This window comes from Lynx rufus, unplaced genomic scaffold (genome assembly GCF_022079265.1).
Source record: "Lynx rufus isolate CCGP_SWC_20201006 ecotype Redwood Valley unplaced genomic scaffold, mLynRuf1.p SCAF_12, whole genome shotgun sequence".
NCBI classification, from domain to species: Eukaryota; Metazoa; Chordata; class Mammalia; order Carnivora; family Felidae; genus Lynx; species Lynx rufus.
In genome coordinates, this window is record NW_025814826.1 from 31,468,448 (window position 1) to 31,487,700 (window position 19,253).

The 19,253-nt window shown below is 41.3% G+C and overlaps 1 protein-coding gene across 1 annotated transcript in view; it reads right to left on the reverse strand.

Moving 5' to 3' along the window:
- Positions 1 to 2,906: 2,906 nt before the first annotated feature.
- The window catches only part of LOC124507543 (uncharacterized), an 83,369-nt gene continuing 67,022 nt past the window's right edge, over positions 2,907 to 19,253 (reverse strand). The window contains exons 3-4 of the mRNA XM_047073866.1: positions 3,423 to 3,512; positions 2,907 to 3,045 (exon numbers count right to left, since the gene is read on the reverse strand). Of these exons, the coding sequence (XP_046929822.1) occupies positions 2,907 to 3,045; positions 3,423 to 3,512 (229 nt within the window). The remainder of the gene's footprint in view (positions 3,046 to 3,422; positions 3,513 to 19,253) is intronic.

The window sequence follows — 19,253 nt, forward strand, 5'->3', positions numbered from 1 at the left end:
CACACTCTGGCACAGACAGCCCCAGTGCACATGCCATCTTCCCTTACCACCTGCGGAACCATGGATAAGTCACCCACACTCTGTGCGCTTCAGTTTCCTCTTCAGTAAAACGGGAATAGTATTAATGGTAGCAGTAGTGGGAGAGTCAAGTGGATTAAATGAATTAGGATCTGCAAAGTGCTTAGACCACTGCCTGTCTCACAGTAAGAGCAGTTTAAGTGTTTGTTAAATAAAATAGTTAAGCATTTACTCCAATTTCCCTCTATTGGTATAGGTTTCCTTTTGCAACAGACAAAGATGAGCTGTAACTGGTGAAACAAGACCCTTGCAACTCCTCGTTTTAAGACAGTGATAGTCCTTGTCTCCTAGTTACAAGCCTATGAATGAAGCCAGACCAGGCGATTCTGCCTCTAGAGGTGCACACACTGACTTAGCTGCCTGGGAGCTCTCACTGCTTTCCGGCAGGCCGTGGCCGCATGCTCTGGAGAGCCAGTTGTCACTGGTGCATGCTAATGATCAGGCCTCCAGTGCAGCGGTTACCGGGGATTCCAGCAGAATAGGAACAAGAAGGCAGGATGGGAGCCGGGGCCACCAAGGCACAGAAGCGCTAGCAATTCCTGCAAACTGTCTTCTGAGGCCCGTGGGTCATCTGCCCCAGGCAGCGTCTCCAAGGAGCCGTTGCGGGGACAGGAGGGACTGGCTGCACCTTGGCCTTACCTCCCTGGGTAGCCCTTCACTGGGTTGTTAAAAATAATATAAAATAAAAACGACTTTAAGAACGGACAATATAAATGTACCCATATACTGAAGCAATAAACAGAAACAGTCCTGGTTAATTTTTCTTGGTTCCTTTGGTATTTACTTGAAAATATCATCATAGAAATATATTTTATACATTTTTAAAAGGTTATACAAACACATCTTTGAAAAGATTGCCAAACACACTTTAAAAGACTGAGAAATTTAAAAATTAAGCAGATAATGTACCTGAATGATGTCATAAGTAGCAGAGTAAAAGATCTGCTTTCGGTATTTCAGGCTGACCCTTATATAGGTTACATAAAAAGCCGAGAAGGGTTTGCAATAATCTAATGACTGAGTGTATTGTGACATTATCACAACTATAATTTTAGAAATGTCATAATTTACGTGATATAGTCCTTATAAAAACATGCAGAGAGTTCTTACAAATATAAGCCAAGACTGGGGAATATGATAAATCTCTCTTGCAGCATAAGGACGAGAGGCCCTTGAACCTGGCTGGGAATGGCCCCAGCACACCTGCTCTTGGAGCTCTCCTGGTCTGGCTCATGTGCTCTGTCTGAGAACATAGGAGCCTGCAGCCTGACAACATCTTTTTCTGCTCTAGTAAGAAACACACAAGCACACATATGAAGTCCCTGGACACCAGGGGCTGTTGGGGACCATCGCACCACACAGTTCCTGTGCTGGCGGGGGGAGGGGGCAAGTGGGGTGAACATAGAACCTTAAGAAGAAGAAACACTGGGCCTCAGTCTTGCTTTGCTTTCTGCCGTTTCAGTTTCCAAGGCAGGATTTGTACACTGCTTTGCACTTTCACTTCTACAGTTGTTAACTTTAAAGTTCTGAACATTTGGGGCATGGCACCCTCTCACAGAGTCCCTAGCAGTGTACTTCTTACCTCAAAGCGTATCTTCTAATGGGTCTTTTTTCTCTTACCTTAGGCAGCCCACACCTGCTTCTGTGAAATCATCAGATGATGCACATAGGTTATTTTTCATTTACACTGACATGAATACAAATGCACAGGGAGCAATCTCAAAGCAGGTCTGGTGTGTTCATAAACTTTCATGATTGCAATTCTTGTTACTACAGTATTTTAGATAGGCACACTGCTATCTTGAGCCTTTTTAATGTAATACATGCATAATGTAAGGTAAGGAAAACTATCACTTAAAGGAAACTATTTCCCCAAATTGTGACTTGCATCTACAATGAGAAACTACTGAAATATATTATATTATATTATATTATATTATATTATATTATATTATATTATATTATATTATTATATATATATATTTTTTACAAAACCTCTAAGCTAATCTGTTGCTCAGGATTTTGAGATTCTCCACTGCTCTGCTATTTTCCCATTCTGTATGCACAGCACAGATTCCTGCCAAGCCTATTACAGTGAACAAACAATGTCTTCTCTGTCAGAACAGACAATGAATAGTATCAAAAAATTCTCCTCTAATGTACAGCCTCCATTTCCCCCACTCAGCCCCTTCAGAAAAGAACCACCAGGATGAGGACTGATGAGGAAAACATTACTCGCTCCTTGCCATCTGAAATTGCATTCTCACAATCTAAGGACTAAGTAACGTCAGCCATTTATTAACTGCTAAACAGAGAAAGCTGACAAGTTTATTTTCTTTTAAATTGGATCGTATATTTTTGCATGTCTGTGGGTTGTGTACATGGGTATCTTTATCAGGAAGGAAGGAGGTGTTTTATCAGATGTAATTTCAGGGCTTAGCAAAAACAGCTTTTGGCTAAAGACTGAGCAGCAACAGGGGAACTTCATAGAAATGACACAGCGATTTGTGTTAAAATATTGGCAGCCAATTCATGAATGCTAAAGCTGACGGTGAATTCAGCTGCTTCTGTTAAGCCTTTATTCCCGCTAAGCTCATGATTCATAAAGAAAGCGCCTGGAGTTACTCCTCTGAAATGTACAGTATGATGCTGACAGACTCCTTTTGGGGGTCTCTCTTTCTTCTTTTCTCTCTCTCTCTCTCTCCCTTTCTCTCATTTTCATTTTCTCTCTCATACGTGTACCCCTCCCCCTCCCAAAAGAGGTATTAAAGATATGATTTTCCCAACCAAGAACTTCATGAAGTATTTGTCACCAACCAACCACAGGCTCACTTAGTAGGTAAAAGGACAGCATGGATTTTCTTTACAATCTTCCACACATTTGTAAGTCTTCGTTGGTGTAAAATACTATGATTCCGCTCCCTTTCCCTTTGTGACACGGGCACAGCATAAATGGTCTGGTAACCTCTAAGAAGAAGGATGCCACACGTTCCCCATAAAGGACAAAATGCTATTGTAATAACCAAACTACACCGCCTGTCACTTTCATGAACACCACAGAGAGATTAACACGAAGCGAAAAGTACAGCTTCCCCTTTCCTCCCTTCCTTCCCCCCACATTTGAAGCACAACTCCATGAGCTCCGGGTTCGGCCGCCATTCTCCCGGGAACACAGTTAGGAGACACTGCAGGGTGTCCCCACGGTCCTGCTTTCTTCTCTCCCTCCCTCTCGCCATGGCACTCTGAGCCTGTGTTAGGCTAAACAATCCGGCCTTTGTGCAGGACCCCCGCAATCTGCAAATCCTAATGACGGGCCCCCTTCTTGTTACAATGGGAATGTTTACCTTGGAGAAATGTTTGTCCAAATAAGTAGCCAATATTCTGGCAATGTACTGCCTCGGAAATGTGCTGAGAGGCCTCTCTTCCTCCCCGACCTATAACCAAAGAGAAAGAAAGTTAGGGGAAAAAGGCAGACAGACATAGACTTTGAAAGACACCTGTCCAGTTTGCTGTACAAATGCTCGCAAATTTACGCCAAATGCTGAGTTTTTTCATTCCTTCCTGAGCAAAGCTAGCTGCGAGGTCGAGGAAAAAGTACAAACAGCAGTAAGTAAATAAAAAATGTTTTCTAATACTCAATGGCGAATCAAACACACATCAACTTATTGGTTCTTTCCATATTTCCCCTAATATTGTGATAAATAAATCTATGTGTTATTGTGGTTAATATTAAAATTCAGTTCCTGAATTTGGGATAAAAAGCGATTTATTTGAAGAGTATGTTTTCGTTTTTTTTTTTAACATTTATTTATTTCTGAGACAGAGAGAGACAGAGCATGAATGAAGGAGGGTCAGAGAGAGAGGGGAGACACAGAATCCGAAACAGGCTCCAGGCTCTGAGTGGTCAGCACAGAGCCCGACGCGGGGCTCGAACTCACGGATCGCGAGATCATGACCTGAGCCGAAGTTGGAGGCCTAACCGACTGAGCCACCCAGGTGCCCCGAAGAGTATGTTTTTAAATAAAATAAGCCACAATTTAATTATGAGAATGTCATATTAAAAGGAGCATTATGGGGGCGCCTGGCTGGCTCAGTCAGTTGAGAGTCCGACTTCAACTCAGGTCGCGATCTCACAGTTCATGAGTTCGAGCCCCGTGTCAGGCTCTGTGCTGACAGCTCAGAGCCTGGAGCCTGCTTTGGATTCTATGTCTCCCTCTCTCTCTGCCTCTTCCCCTGTTCATACTCCCTCTCTCTCTCTCTCAAAAATAAATAAAATAAACATTAAAAAAATTTAAAAGGAGCATGATGGGTACAGTGTGAACTGTGTGGCCTGAATGACACGCAGATCTCCTAATCCCAAATTGCTCCTTCGCCCATTCCACTGTGGGCGTAAGGGAGCTGTGCACAAACAGAGGGATGACAGGCAGGGATGCTTTCCCTCATTTCCCTCCTGATTCATGAGCACCCTTCATCGCATCCCACCCGTGGCTTTGCTCTAGTTTCGGTGCCCAGCCTTTCCTCTATCCCCCTTTCCTCTCCAGATCTCTTCCCATCCCCTAACAAATATCCCCCGAACTGAACCTCTGTTTGATGGAAGACACCGCAGTAAGTGCAGTGGGGGGGGGGGGGGGAAGCACGTAATGAATGAATGACCTCACACCCTAAGGGAGATATCCTAGCTGTTAACAAAGATTCAGAGCTTCTCAATGGTTTTAACAGAGATTCAATTCCTGATTTATAATATAAAAAGCTGAGTAGAACATGAGACTTCCAGATCTGCATGTAGTGATGTTCTATTATGAGGACCACATATAATCATCTTAAACTGTATGTTGCTTTCTCCCATAGCAGAGTCAGCAGATTATTTATATTATCTCAAGGTACATCTATTGTTTGCCTGACAGTTACTAAGTGAGAAGTGGCTGCCTTTTGTTTGCCGCTGCATTCAGCTATTATAATTTTCTTTTTTTTAGTAAGTCTAAAAAGACCAGAATAGGACACACAATCATGGGCTGTCTTCTTCCAACTCGACTCCAGGTCTTTCCACTGTCAATCACGCAAACTAAGAGAGGTCTGGGCGGTTTCACTGGGTGAGGGCTTGACAGACAAGAGCCTTTCCCAAACCACCTTTCACTCTTTCATTAGATTTTAAAACAAACCTCCTCCTGAAACCCTGCCACGCAGATATCTCTGGATGCGGATTCCAACTGTAAACACCTCCACTTCCGCATGTCATCATGGTTGGTCCCAGAGAACTCTCTGGGATTTGTTAAAAATAGAAGCAAGGTTTGATTATCTAAATCAAATTGCTGCAGCAAAATAAATAAAATGAGAAGAATATTCTTCTTAAAATGCCAAATCTTATTAATATGTATTAGAAATAATATTTTTGCATATGCTTTCTCTATTACTAGATGGGAGTAAAGAGTCTAATTTGAAAATTGAGCACACAACTTGACAGTTATTTTAATAGCCTAAAAGTGGTGCATAATTTTGCACTTTCAGAATATGCATCTTGTGACTCAAAAATATTTCAAAGAAGCAAGGTAATCAGGACACGGTGGTACTGGAATAGGACAGACATACAGTTCAGTAGAAGAGAATTTACCATCCAAAAACAAACCCATATATCTATGGCCAATTAATGTTTGACCAGGGTGCCAAAATTGTTCAAATGGGGAAAAATACTCTTTTCAACAAAAATATCTGGGACAACTGGATAGCCATGTGCAAAACACCGAAGGTGCACCCTCAACTCGGAGCATATGAAAGTTAACTCAGAATGAATCAAATCTACATTTAAAAGCTAAAACAACAAAACTCTTACAAGAAAGCATAGGGATAAATATCTTCATGAGCTAAGATTTGGCAGTGGAGTTCTATATATGACATAAAAAGCAAAAGCAACAAAAAATAGCTACATTATCAAAATTAAACACGTTCATGCTTTAAAGGACACTATTAAGAAAGTGAGCTGGAGGGGCACCTGGGTGGCTCAGTTGGTTAAGCGTCCGACTTTGGCTTATGTCATGATCTTGCAGTCTGTGGGTTTGAGCCCCGCGTCAGGCTCTGTGCTGACAGCTCAGAGCCTGGAGCCTGCTTCGGATTCTGTGTCTCCCTCTCTCTCTCCTCCCGTCCCCCTCTGTCTCCCTCTCTCAAAAATAAATAAACATTAAAAAAAATTAAAAACAAAGTGAAGGCAACCCCCCAAATGGGAAAAAATATGAGAAAATTATATCTGATAAAGGACTTTTGTCTAGAATATATAAGGGGTGCCTGGGTGGCTCAGCCGGTTGTGCGTCTGACTTTGGCTCAGGTCATGATCTCGTGGTTTGTGAGTTCGAGCTCCGCGTTGGGCTCTGTGCTGATAGCTTGGAGCCTGGAGCCTGTTTCAGATTCTGTGCCTCCCTCTCTCTCTGCCCCTCCCCGGCTTGTGCTCTGTCTCTCTCTGTCTCTAAAAAATGAATAAATGTAAAAAACATTTTTTTAGAATATATAAAGAACTTTTATAACTCAATAATAAAAAGACAACCCAACCAAAAATAGGCAAAAGATCTGAATAGACATTTCTCTGAAAATACATACAATGGCCAATGAGCACATGAAAAGATGCTCAGCATTATTAGTTATCAAGGAAATCGAAACAAAAACCACAATGAGATGAGACAGCGCTTCATCTCCAGTAGAACGGTGTTAATCAAAAAGTCTACATGGTAACAAGTGTTGGTGAGGATGTGGAGAAATCAGAACCCTCCGTACTGTGCTGATGGGAATGTAAAATGGTACAGCCACTTAAAACACAGCCTGGTTGTTCTTCCAAAAGTTAAACATAGGAGTTACCATGCGATCCAGTAATTCCACTCCTAGGAATATCCCAAGAGAAATGAAAACATATGTTCACACAAAAACTTGTATATGGATGTTCACAGTAGCAGCATGCATAATAGCCCCAAAGTGGAAATAATACAAATAGCCATCAACTGGTGAATAAACAAAGAAAATGGGTGTACCCATATAAAAGAATATTATGTGGCCAAAAAAAGTGGAATGAAGCACCGACATGTTACAATATGGATGAATCTTGAAAATATGGTAAGTGGAAAAAGCTAGTCACACAAAAAGCCCAATATTACATGACTCCGTTTACATGAAATGTCCAAAATGGTCAAATATATAGATAGAAAGTAGATTAGTGGTTGCTTAGGGCTGCAGGAGATGGGGATGATAGCTAAGGGGTGCAGAGTTTCTTTGTGAGGTAATGAAAACGATCTAAAATCGTGTGGTGGTTGTGTAGCTCTGTGAATGTACTGAACACCATTAAATTGTGCACTCTAAATGGGTGAATTGTGCGGTGTGTGAATCATATCTCAATAAGGCTGCTACCAAAAATAAACTCCAAGAAATGTGAACATTAAAACATCAGTCATTTTCCAGGTCAATTTGAAAGAAATATGGCAAACCCAAGTGTAAATCTAGCTGGAATCCATAGGTTTCGGCACGAAGCAGGACCACTGGGGTCCACTGCCAACTATCATATTCTGAGACAACCTGAGCATAATTCTGCGTGGATCAAGTGTCCCTTTTAGATTCTCTTTTGTGTTCATGACTATCTGGAAGTGTGCACAGCAGTTAGTCACTGCACACGATGACAGATCCAATCAAATAGAAATCATATGCTTTCCATGTTGATTTCTTTTTCCACTGAATGGAGTTTTAGGACTTCTGAAATGAGGGATCTACTCAAACATGACCACCTGCCACTGCATATACTATGTCAGTGGAATGCCTAACTCAGCAATGTTTCTTCTATACCTATTGCACTGACAGAAGTTTTCATTAGGGCTGTTAGCAGGTTCTTAACATGGATGATGACATTCATAAGGCGGCTCAAACAAGTGAACTCTGATAATTCATGATGCATTTTGTCTGCTAACATGAAGCCTTGTTCTAGCTAAAGTCACTCAGAAAAACTGACACAGAGTTCAATTTCTGGGCCACTGGGACCCTGCGGGTTGGGATATGCACCTGACAGATGGCTTGGCCCAACCCACAGCTGAGTTGAGGCATTGCTGAGAAGAGGTACAGGAAGAGGAATGTTCTTGTTGTTTTGTTTTTTGTTTTTGTTTGTTAAAGTTACGCCCTTACAGTCCCTTCTAGGGAAAGAGTGATGACGCTGATAGCATATTCCCCTGCTATCTGGGTAAATACAGGGACTTGGTAGCAGTGACTTGAGCAACCCAATTCCCAATTCACATCTGACTTTTAAAAACTATACTTGGAGGCAGGTAATCCGCTCACTGTGGGACTAGAATCATGAAGCTCAATTAGGGATTTTTAAATTTAAAAGAAATTTAAAGATGATCTACAAATCAACCCCACTTGATACTTGGACCCTTTTTACAATGTCTGTGACATTGTAGGTTATAAATACAGTATCGAAAGGACTTGGTCAAACATAACAGTTACACGTACTGAGCACAGAATGAATCACAGTGCCTAACATATAATAACTACTCTTTGACTTGTGGTAGGGTCCCCTCCCTAAGAAAAAAAACAAAACACAAACCTCAAGGCAACCTGGCCATACGCATACGTGACAACATCCCTTGTACACGACCTTGTAACATGAGACCACTTAATCAGACTACATGTTTGTGTGTTACCATATATGGGAGACAAAGAAGCAGAAAACATATAGAAAGAAAAAAAAAACTATGCCATGTGGCGTTCAGGGCTCAGTTCTTCGGGTACGAACCCAACTGAGCGGTGCCAGTACCAATAAAGTTGCTTTTTGGAAAGAAAAGTCTCGATGTCACCACTCTCTGTGTGAGAATCCTGGTACAGAGTGAATTAGTTTAAAAAATTCAGAGTAGATTTGAGGATATTGCTATAATAAAGCTGCTCTCTCTCGCAGTCCCTGTGGACAAGGAAAGGAAGGAGTGGGATTGGGGATCACTCACGATTGGCGTGTGACCGCAGCAACCTATCACACATGCAAACGCCACCCAAGTAAACACCATTTTTATCCACGTTGCAATGGAAACAAACTAATAAACAAAACTTAGATCTGCTAATTGAACCTATGCCAGAATTCCTTCCCTAATGAAGGGTCCCCAGAAGGCATTCATTTCTGTCTCTGGGAAATGCTGTTAGATTTGGGCTGGGGTAAGGAAGGTTCTTTTTCACCCAGCGACTTAGTAGCCTCAACCTAGTTGGAGTCCTGGTTCTAACTTCTAGGGCCACACAGACCAAGTCCAATAATTTCCCTACATGGCAACCTTTCAATGCTCAAAGACACATATTTAAAGAAGTTCCTCTTCTCCTGACCTTGAGCCTCCCTTTCTCCATTTTAGAGAATATAGTTCTGAGTACCAGCTACCCTAACTCAAAAGAGCACACAGGCTGTAAGAAGAAGGGAGCTAGGCCCTGGCCAGGCCTGCTCACAAGAACAGAGCAGGCTGAGAGCTTATTCCAGCTGTAAAGCCCAACTCAGGAGAGTGGCCAAGCACAATGTCCAATGGACAAGGTAACCTTGATCTCATTTAGGAAACAGTCCTTATGTGGGTTTTGGTAATAGTGCTAGGGGGATGCTTGGGGACCAGATATCATAAGGAGACAAAGCTGTCAACAGGGAGCAACAGGCTGGTGAACCCAGAACAGTGCCATTATCACCCTGGGGTCTAGTCACACCTGCAGAATCTGGCCACTGGGCACTGATTCAGGGTAAGAGCCACAATTCTTGAGAAGACCTCCTGGCAACATGAAGACAGACCATGGTACCCAACATAGACGGTCAGTCCCACACGTTTAGATACATAGGAAGAGAAAGAGCTGAAACTTGCAAGGTCAAGGAGTGAGTATCATGGGAATCTGGAAGTCATTCCTGAGACACCAGATCCTACACGTGGGTGGCAATACAGGCCACTTGGAACGCAACACTGGTCATCTCAGCGGTCAGCACTGGGGCAACACGATTGTCAGGATGGGAGCTTAAAATTCAACAAACAATTTAACCAGTACGGAGCAAAACTGTATTGTGGGCAAGGCATGGAAAGAACATGACTAGAGATGTGTTGCACTGCCCTGGGGGCTAGGTTTCAACATCTTTAGTACTTCCTATTTCAGTGAGAACAAGCTCAGACTCGGGGAGGGCAAGATGATGCATGCAAGAGGAACAAGGAGAAGAAACAGGGGAGGCAGGAGGAGACATGCTGGGGGCCAACACTTTCATTTTTGAGTTGTTCTCTTCCAAGTGACCAACCTCAAAGGCAGTCTCTAAAAGAAGTAGCACTTTGTCACTGAAGAGTACAATAGGCTTATTCGTGTCAGTGCAGACACTATACTCTTATTTAGGAAAACCTGTGATCACAGGAGCTTTTTGCACCAGCTACACTGTACTATTGGGATATATGAATCTTATACTTGACTTAAACAAAATCTAAATTTCTTTCATATATGAGGATTCTAAGCCATACCTCTCCTACTGTCCTTCTGCAATTTCATTGGTGGTGGTGGTGGTGGTGGTGGTGAGGTGCTTACATCATCCGTGTACCCTTCCTGTCTCTTAGATCTGGATCACTGAGGTAAAGGTCAAGATGTCCTCAAATTCGGTTTCTCTACTTTGTTATTACATTAGCCATCTCTCCCAACTTTGGGCCAAGCATTGGTACAGTTTCACCCAAGTGAGGCTGAATGTTGACTAGGACAGGATTTGGTTCAAATACCAGAAACCTTTCTCTAAGGACAGAGCAATTTATTAATCAGTTCCCTCTGGATATACATACCAAACCAGTTATTAATCTAGCTAATTACACATACCCCTATTTGTCCAAATGATAAATGTTAGCAATTTGATATACTTTGGGTACAGAAAACCACAAATATATCTATAAATTAATGCATATTTCTTATTAATCCATTTGAATTTTTTTTTTTTAATTTTTAAATGTTTTATTTTATTTTTGAGAGACAGAGAGAGACAGCATGAATGGGGGAGGAGCAGACACACACACACACACACACACAGAATCTGAAACAGGCTCCAGGCTCTGGGCTGTCAGCACAGAGCCTGATGCAGGGCTCGAACCCACAAACTGTGGGATCATGACCTGAACCCAGTCTAACCGACTGAGCCACCCAGGTGCCCCAATCCATCTGAATTCTGTGATAAATTAGTAAATCATCAATAAAATAGAGATCAGTCTCAAAGCACAGACTCTTGCTTCCATGAAAATGTCAATATCCAGTCCTTCACAATAATCATGCAAGAAAATAATACCGAATATGCTCAATGGTTAGAGCAATTAAAAGGGTAGCTAAAGCCAATGTATATGGGTTATGATGTCCTGAACAATACTGGATTACCATGGAAGCTTCTTCCTCTCTCATCCCAGGATTCTCGATTCCCTCACTGCACTTCTCCCCTTGCTAAGCTCCCTTGCGTTTTCTAGCCATTTTTTTCTTGCCAGCTCTCCCAGCTGTGTCTCCGGTCTCTTCCACCCCCCAGCTGCTTTAGCTTACACTTCCAGCTTTCCCGGGATTTTCTGTGTTAACAGTTCTGGTTTTCATGCCATCTGATGTCTCCTGCCTCATTTCTCACACGTTCTAACAGCTGAAATCCTTCATGTATGCGAAGCAACAGTCCATTAAGAAAAGAGTGTTTTCAGGGAGTTAATTTTCTTTAGTGAGAACAGAAAAATGGGAGAGGCAAGAAAGGAAAGTTCAGAGGTGCCAAAGAGAGGCTACTATGAAGATAAGATGAAAGCAAAAAAAAGAAAAAAAAATCAAAAAATTTTTAGGCCTCAGAAAGATGTACGTATGACACTGGGATAATAATTCCTTCTGAAAATCCTCTTAAATGGTGTGGTTTAATAAAAATAATCCTCTTTCCAAGGAGAACATATTTTTCTTGAATTCTGGGGAACTGATGATAAAAATCCTTAAACACGTATCCTCATACTATCTACAATATACAGAACCCAGGTAAGCACACATACAGTTATAATACACACACCGAGTTATTAACAAATGACATTGTATTAGCAAAAACCTTCTTTTCATAAGAACATTACCTGGAAAGAGGTCTAAAATGACACTATTTCCAATAAGCCTTATCTGTAAGCATGCATCCTAAGCCAGGCTTGGATTTGAATTCCTGGCAGTTTCAATATTAACAGAGAAGAAAACAAAATGACCAAAGTGCTCAACAGGAAAAAAAAAATTCTTTCTTCCTGGCAAAAAATCGAATAGTTTACAATATGCAAATTTAATGTATTTAAAGAAAGGTGCATGCTTCTCAGACATCTGAACATAAAGCAAGGTAGCACAAACACTAACAATAAAAAGATTAGCTTTGGGAACTTAAATGCTGCTTTGGTGAGCAGAAAATACATAAATTGACTCCTCTACTTACTAGTTAGTGAATTGGTAGTAAAATAAATAAAGACATCCTCCTTTAGGCAGTGTAAATAAGCATGGAATAATAAACAGGGCAATTAAAGAAGTCGGCCATTCATTCATTCATTCATTCATTCATTCTTATTCACCTTTCAGCGTTATTTTCCTGCTACAAACAAAAAGTAAACACTACTCCAGTCCCTTCCACTCTGTTTCATCTGAGAATCTGCCTTTTGCACTGGAACTTAAGCTGCCATTCATAGAGCCTAGAGCTTTGGCTTGTCTTTGCCTCATGATGGGTACCTGACTGTGTACCCGCTTGGCACACTTCACTGTCTATCACAGAGCCTCAGATCGGCCTTCAGACATTTCTTGGTGAGGGGTAATCTCTGTTCTATCTAGTCTTGGGATCATCCAAGAGATAGTGGAGTTGGAGGATCACTGATCACCAAGCCTTCCCAGACGTTGTTTGAAGGGGTGGGTACGTATGGGGTGAGGGAAGAGGGCATAGGCAAGGAAGACCTCCCCTTCCCCAGGAGGCTGAGGAAGGTGTGGGATCAAAGACTAACTTGACCTTTGCCCAGGAATGCTTTTGAGAAATCCCAAAATTCACAGAAATCCACTTCCTGTTAGAAGTCCTGGCTGCAGAGTAAGTTCAGGATAGAAAGAGCCATTCCGCCTATTATTAAGGTTCTGCAGAACTGGCTGTATTATTTATGCTGGCCTGAGGTGATGGCTCTGCCTGTGGAGTCAAGAAGGGGGATACATCTAAGCTCTGGTTGTCCTCCTGGCAGCTTTCCACATTACTAAAGATTGCTGTCTGTAAAGTGTCTTACAGGACACTTTTAAAGGAACGCATTTTAAAGGAATGCGTAAGGGTGTGTGGAGGGGGCAGGTGGGTTAGCATTTTGCAGATGGATCTTATAGGACCCAATAATTCACAGTGCCCCCTTCTTTCTGTATATGTATATATATGCATGTATATTATAGACTATAAGTCTATATCCACCTCTCTCTGTATACATGTACGTAAATAGAATATATATTTTGTATATATGCAGAGGGAGTATACACAGACACATTTGACTTCACTCTGAGACTTTCAACACTGCCTATAGATAGCACGCCAGGACTGTGTCACTGGTATACTCATGTGGCCATTCTCTTACAAACTGAGGTAGGTTTTATGAGATGCTATCGTATGTATGACATTTCAATCTTTTCTCTGACGGAAAACAACTACTAAATGACCAAAGTTGACCTTTCGAGAAATTCTGAGACACTTAGTGAGATGTAATGCTCAGTATCCCAGAGAAAGTCAAGGAGATTCATTTGAATGGAAATAACGTGTGACCTAATCACGTATGCTTAAGCACACTAGCAAGAGCCTTGCGACTGTCAATGCTCTATTATGATTTGTGAACGTGGTGCGTTTAGAAGAACTGAAGGCATCATGATGGACTCTGATCTACTAAGCTGCATCTTCTCTGCGGGGTGGCTATACCTGGAATACTGGACTTTGCATGTGTAAGCGTGACCATGTGCTGCCCTTTTAGCCTGTTATGGGTTGAAAGGTCATCCCCAAAGGTCAGCCCCCAGAAGGGCTGAAGTCCTAATCCCCAATACCTCAGTATGTAACCTCATCTGGAAATGTGATCATTACAGATGTAGTTAGTTGAAGTCATAATGGAGAAGGGTGGACCCCTGATCTAATGTGATCAGTGTCCTCATAAAAGGGGGAGATTTGGATACAGAGAAATGTATACAGGGAGAATGCTCTGTGAAGACAGGAGGTTTGCAGCCACAGTCCAGGGACGTACCAGCAGCTTAAAAAGAGGTGTGGAACAGACAGAACCTTTTCCTGCGCCTTCAGAAGGAGAATGCCCTGCTGACACTGTGATCTTATATTTATAGCCTCCAGAACTGTGAGATAACCCACCCAGTCTGTGGTACTTTATTATGGCAACCCTAGGAAACCAATACAGAGCCAGGGCATGGAAAAAATGGTCAAGTTCTCTAATATGGAGTCCTGACTTAAATGCACAGAGGTGAGGGTGAGCAAGGCAGTGGTCATTACTCTGCATTTCTCATATCAAGAAGGTTTACACATCAGCCCAGCTGCTATACCAGAACTATTTCTTAATTATATAAATTCAAGTGAACACTGAAGTAACAGGGATGTTCACATAACTCGTGATACAATCTCAAAGAGGGAATCTGTATTTTTAAATGCTGTTTTCAGTAACAGATGAAGGGAACAGTCACCGAAACAATAGGAAGTAGAATTAAAGAGAAAACTTTCAATATTTTTTTTTAATTGTGAGAAACATTTTGAAGGGGCTCCTTAAGAATTTGGACTGATCAAAACTCCTAAGGTATTTCTGACTTCATTGGGACGTATTATATTTAGACTGATATGACAGATCATTTACTTTTTCTTTGACTCCTGCCCTTGCTTAATTTATGCTTTTCTTTGTCGTTGAAAAGTCCCTCAAAATTCATGCTTAAAAGCCTGCTCTGGCTCCCCGTCCAGTGTTCTACTGTGTAGCACCTGTGCCTATTTCAGAATTGGATTAATATAATTTTAGAGTTAAAAGTAAACCCACAATATTTCGGCTCAACTAATTTTGGCAATAAGAAAACCAATGCCCAGCTGTGATGACACAGCTCTTTAGGGTCTGAGCCATGAACAGAACCCAGGTCCCTTTTCATTCATTACCTTTCTGTAGTGGTGCCCTCATCATGTCTTATGTGTCGAACACATGTCTACCTGTGTCGTGTTCTCCCTAATCAGCTGATTTGGCTTCAGGGACGGTGTCTCTTTTTGTTTGTTTGTCTAGACGTCTCATCCAAAGACTCTGCTACACTGCCATATCCAGAACAGGCATACCAAAATGCCTGTTTAAATATGTATTATTTATGATCTAGCTAAGTTTCTGTAATAAGATACTAGCAACGGATAGTTCATGACTGCCCTTTAGCATATGGTTATTTTAAGTCCCTTCAATTTACTTAATATCTAGAACATATGTCCACTAACCTGCCTTGTATAACTAATTGGCATTATATATAACCCAGGTTTTATTTTCTTCATTGTTTTGATTTCCAGACCAATGGCATTTTAAGTGAGACGTGAAATATGGGCTCTGCTACCGTGGCCCTTTGTCTGTCTGGTCAAAGAAGGAACATAAACCCATCTAATTGATCAAGTAGAAGGGAAAAGGAAGAGGGAAGAAAAAAATGAGAGAAAAAGAGAAGAAAAAAAAAAACCCAGGCTTTCAAGACTGTGAACTCCTTGGAACAAAGACACAATCTCTATTATAGTTGATAAAAATCACCAGGAAACAAATGTTCCAGGAGGTTGTATCTTAGCATATAACACAGAGAGAGCTAAGAGCAATTTCCATATCAATCTGCCCAAATGGAAAAACTGGTGTCACCTACAAGCCTAGAAAGAAACAAATACGTCCCCTGAACCTAACTGTGAGAGCCAGAAGCAAGAAATACAGAAGCAGCTTCCTCATGGCAGAATTGCATTTTTTTTTTTTTTTTTTTTTTTTTTTTTGGTCTGCCATCAACAGGTATTACCATGGTAACTATCCTGTAGTTAAGAAGTAGTAGAGGAAGGGAGATCTATACAAAACCACCATACAGGAAAAAATAAGAAAAATGTGCCGTAGCAAAACTAACCTCAGACCTAAAAGAATGAGCAGCAAGAGACTTTCTTGGCCATTTGTCAGATCTTTATGTTGTTTGAAAGGGATGCTGCAGGGGGAGGGAGGGTCTCAGCCCAGGAGCATATTCCTTGGAGGAAGCAGGGAACTCTCAGCGGGGACCCTTGTGGCTCGCGATTTTATTTCCGGTGCTAATCTATACGCCCATTCCCATGTGCACATTGTAGCTTTCTGAAGATGCTGCGGGGAAGGTTACAGCTGAGAAGTGTTGTGTCTGGAAACTGCTAAAAAGTGAACATCTATCAGCGAATGACTTCCTTACTGTACTTCTAACTCCTGCAGGGAGTGTATTTAGTGACATTTTCTCGCTTTAGCCTTCAGATAGAGAAGCTGGGTTTGCATGCTATGAATTAGTGAAACAGTTGATAGTATTTCTTCATATGAACAAATATAACCAATACCTGTAAAGCTGGTGTCAGGAAATCCCTCAGAGCCTGGCTAAAGCAGAACCCCATAGCTACAATCATTCCTTCATTGCTCATGGCTTCTGATAACACCCTCTCTATGTTTAGCATCATGAACGAGGAGACAACTATTTCTGAAATTAAATTCTACATTTTTGTTTTGTAAGCTATTGTTGGTTCGCCCCCCTCAAAGGGCACAATCTATCCCCTTTTATGTCAGGACTTTTGTTGTTCAAATGACCACTCCACTCAGTAAGTGACATGAATTAATATACTCTGCTAACTTCTATGATTCTTCCAAGTTAGGACAGCTGACAAAACAAGTTTTTGAAGGGTAATGTCTGAAAGGTTTAGCTTGAGAGACAAATCAGTGTGGTATTAAGGATATTCTGCTAAGCCAGGCAGACATCAGACTGTCGTGCACAAGAGACAGCTGAGATGTGAGCAGATAAGGCTCTGAGACCTAACTACCTCTCTTGCCCGTTTGTGAGACTCGGTATCCCCTTTCATAAAGAGGTGTAAGCACTCCCTCCTTCAAAGGGTTGATATGAGGCTCACATGAAATAATGTGACGAAAGCGTTTTGTTCATAAACAGTAAGTAAGAGCGGATGTTGGAAATACTATTGTCCCTTGTTTTTCAAGCTTTCTGCAGTGTTAATATTACTTATCACATTTTTGATGCTAAGTAGACCACAAAATTTTCACATAATGTTCTTGGAAGAAGATCTCTTTCTTTATCATTCTTAGGAGGTGCTTATCTGATTCGGATGTCCCAGTCTTCTATTAGTTCTTTTTCTTTTACCTGTGTTTTCAGTCTGGCAGATTTGTATCACAGGCACGGGTGTGTGTGCTTGTGTGTGTGTGTGCGCGCGCGCACGTGTGCACAAAGGAGGAAGGGGTAAAGGAGGAAGACAGAAAAGAGGGAAAAGTGAGAGGAACGCATGAGTTAAAGGGGGAAAGTTTTCCTTTCCATTCCACAGATAGGCACCCATCTCTGCTAGTCTAGTCTGTTCTTTTATCTGCAATCGGTAAGTGGCTAGCACTAAGTTACTGGTGGCCTTATACACTCTTCAGGAGAAGCAGTTCTGGGGATGACACCAATTTCTGCAACCAACTCTCAGCTCATGGTGCTCTGCTTCTCCATTTTCATGGTGAAGGGCTTTGCCAACTGTAGCTGAAGATGAAGAAATCCTATTTCTCAAACTGTAACACGTACATCTTTTTAACGGTAAGTTACACCTCCTATCTTTTTTGTTTGCTTCTTTTATTAAAAAATAAAACAGCTCTCTCTCTTTAAAATGTTGCCCCTTTGCTTCTGAGGGGTTTTGAATTCTCGCCTCCCCATTATCCCTTCCATTTATCTCCTGCTTTCCCTGTTCCTTCCGTCCTGCTGTTCAGCACATTCAGCTACTGACCAAGTCTCATGGGTTCTACCTCCTTGAATGTTTGTTACAGTAAATTTTCAGTTGTTATAATACCTGCGTATTGAAAAGGTTCACAGAATACAAAAAAAAAAAAAAACCAAAAACACCTACTATGAAAAATGAAAGTTCCTTTTTACCTTATTGCCCTAATCCTATTTCCTATCCTACAGGTAAGCACACTTAGAATTGAGTAAAACACTTAAAAAAGCCTGGAAAGATATAAAAATCTAAAGTTTTTTTTTCTTTCTTTGCTACATATTTGGTAACATAAAGCATCCCTACAGTAGGCATTTTTCAACAGTTTCATTGTACTCATTTGCTGTATGTTAGAGAACTCATTCTAGCACATATGGAGTTATCTCATTAAAAAAAATTTTTTTTAAACGTTTATTCATTTTTGAGAGAGAGAGAAAGCATGAGCAGGGGAGGGGCAGAGATAGAAAAGAGACACAGAATGCAAAGCAGGTTCCACCCTCTGGGCTGTCAGCACAGAGCCCGATGTGGGGCTTGAACCCACAAACCATGAGATCGTGACCTGAGCCAAAGTCAGACACATAACCAACTGAGCCACTCAGGCACCCCTAGACTTATCTCATTTCTTTTAATACCTACAGAGCATTCAATGGTATGGAGATACTATATTGGGGCATTTCCACGCCAATGGATATTTACATTGTTTTTGGTATTCCTCAATTAGAAACAATGTTATATGATTGCTCTTGCCTATATATCTCTGGTTGTGAGTGAGGATATTGATAGGACAGATTCACAGACATGGAATTGATGGGTCAAAGGGCATGTGTACTTTTCATTTCATTCTCCATCTCCTCACTGACCTAAAGCCAATGTGGTATTAATATACTGTCTATGAGGCTGTAAAAAAGAATGTACTTCTCTGTTTTGTTGGGTTTTACCACCAATCAGATTAATTTATCTTAACACCTTCTGGCATTCTTGGGTATCTTTGTCTGCTAATGGTATATCTGCCTGGCTTTCCAGTGCTGCTGTGGATTTGTTGGTCTCTCTCTCTCTTTTTTGAATTTGATGAGAGAAGAATAAAGTAACACCTCATTTACTTGATCAGACATCCAAGATCCATAAGACTTTTTGCCTGGACAAGGTCAACAGGTTCCTAACTCTTCCTGACTCCTTTATATTTATCCTCCACAGCTGACCAAGTGACTTACTAAAGTGCAAATATAGTCACTTAATTTCT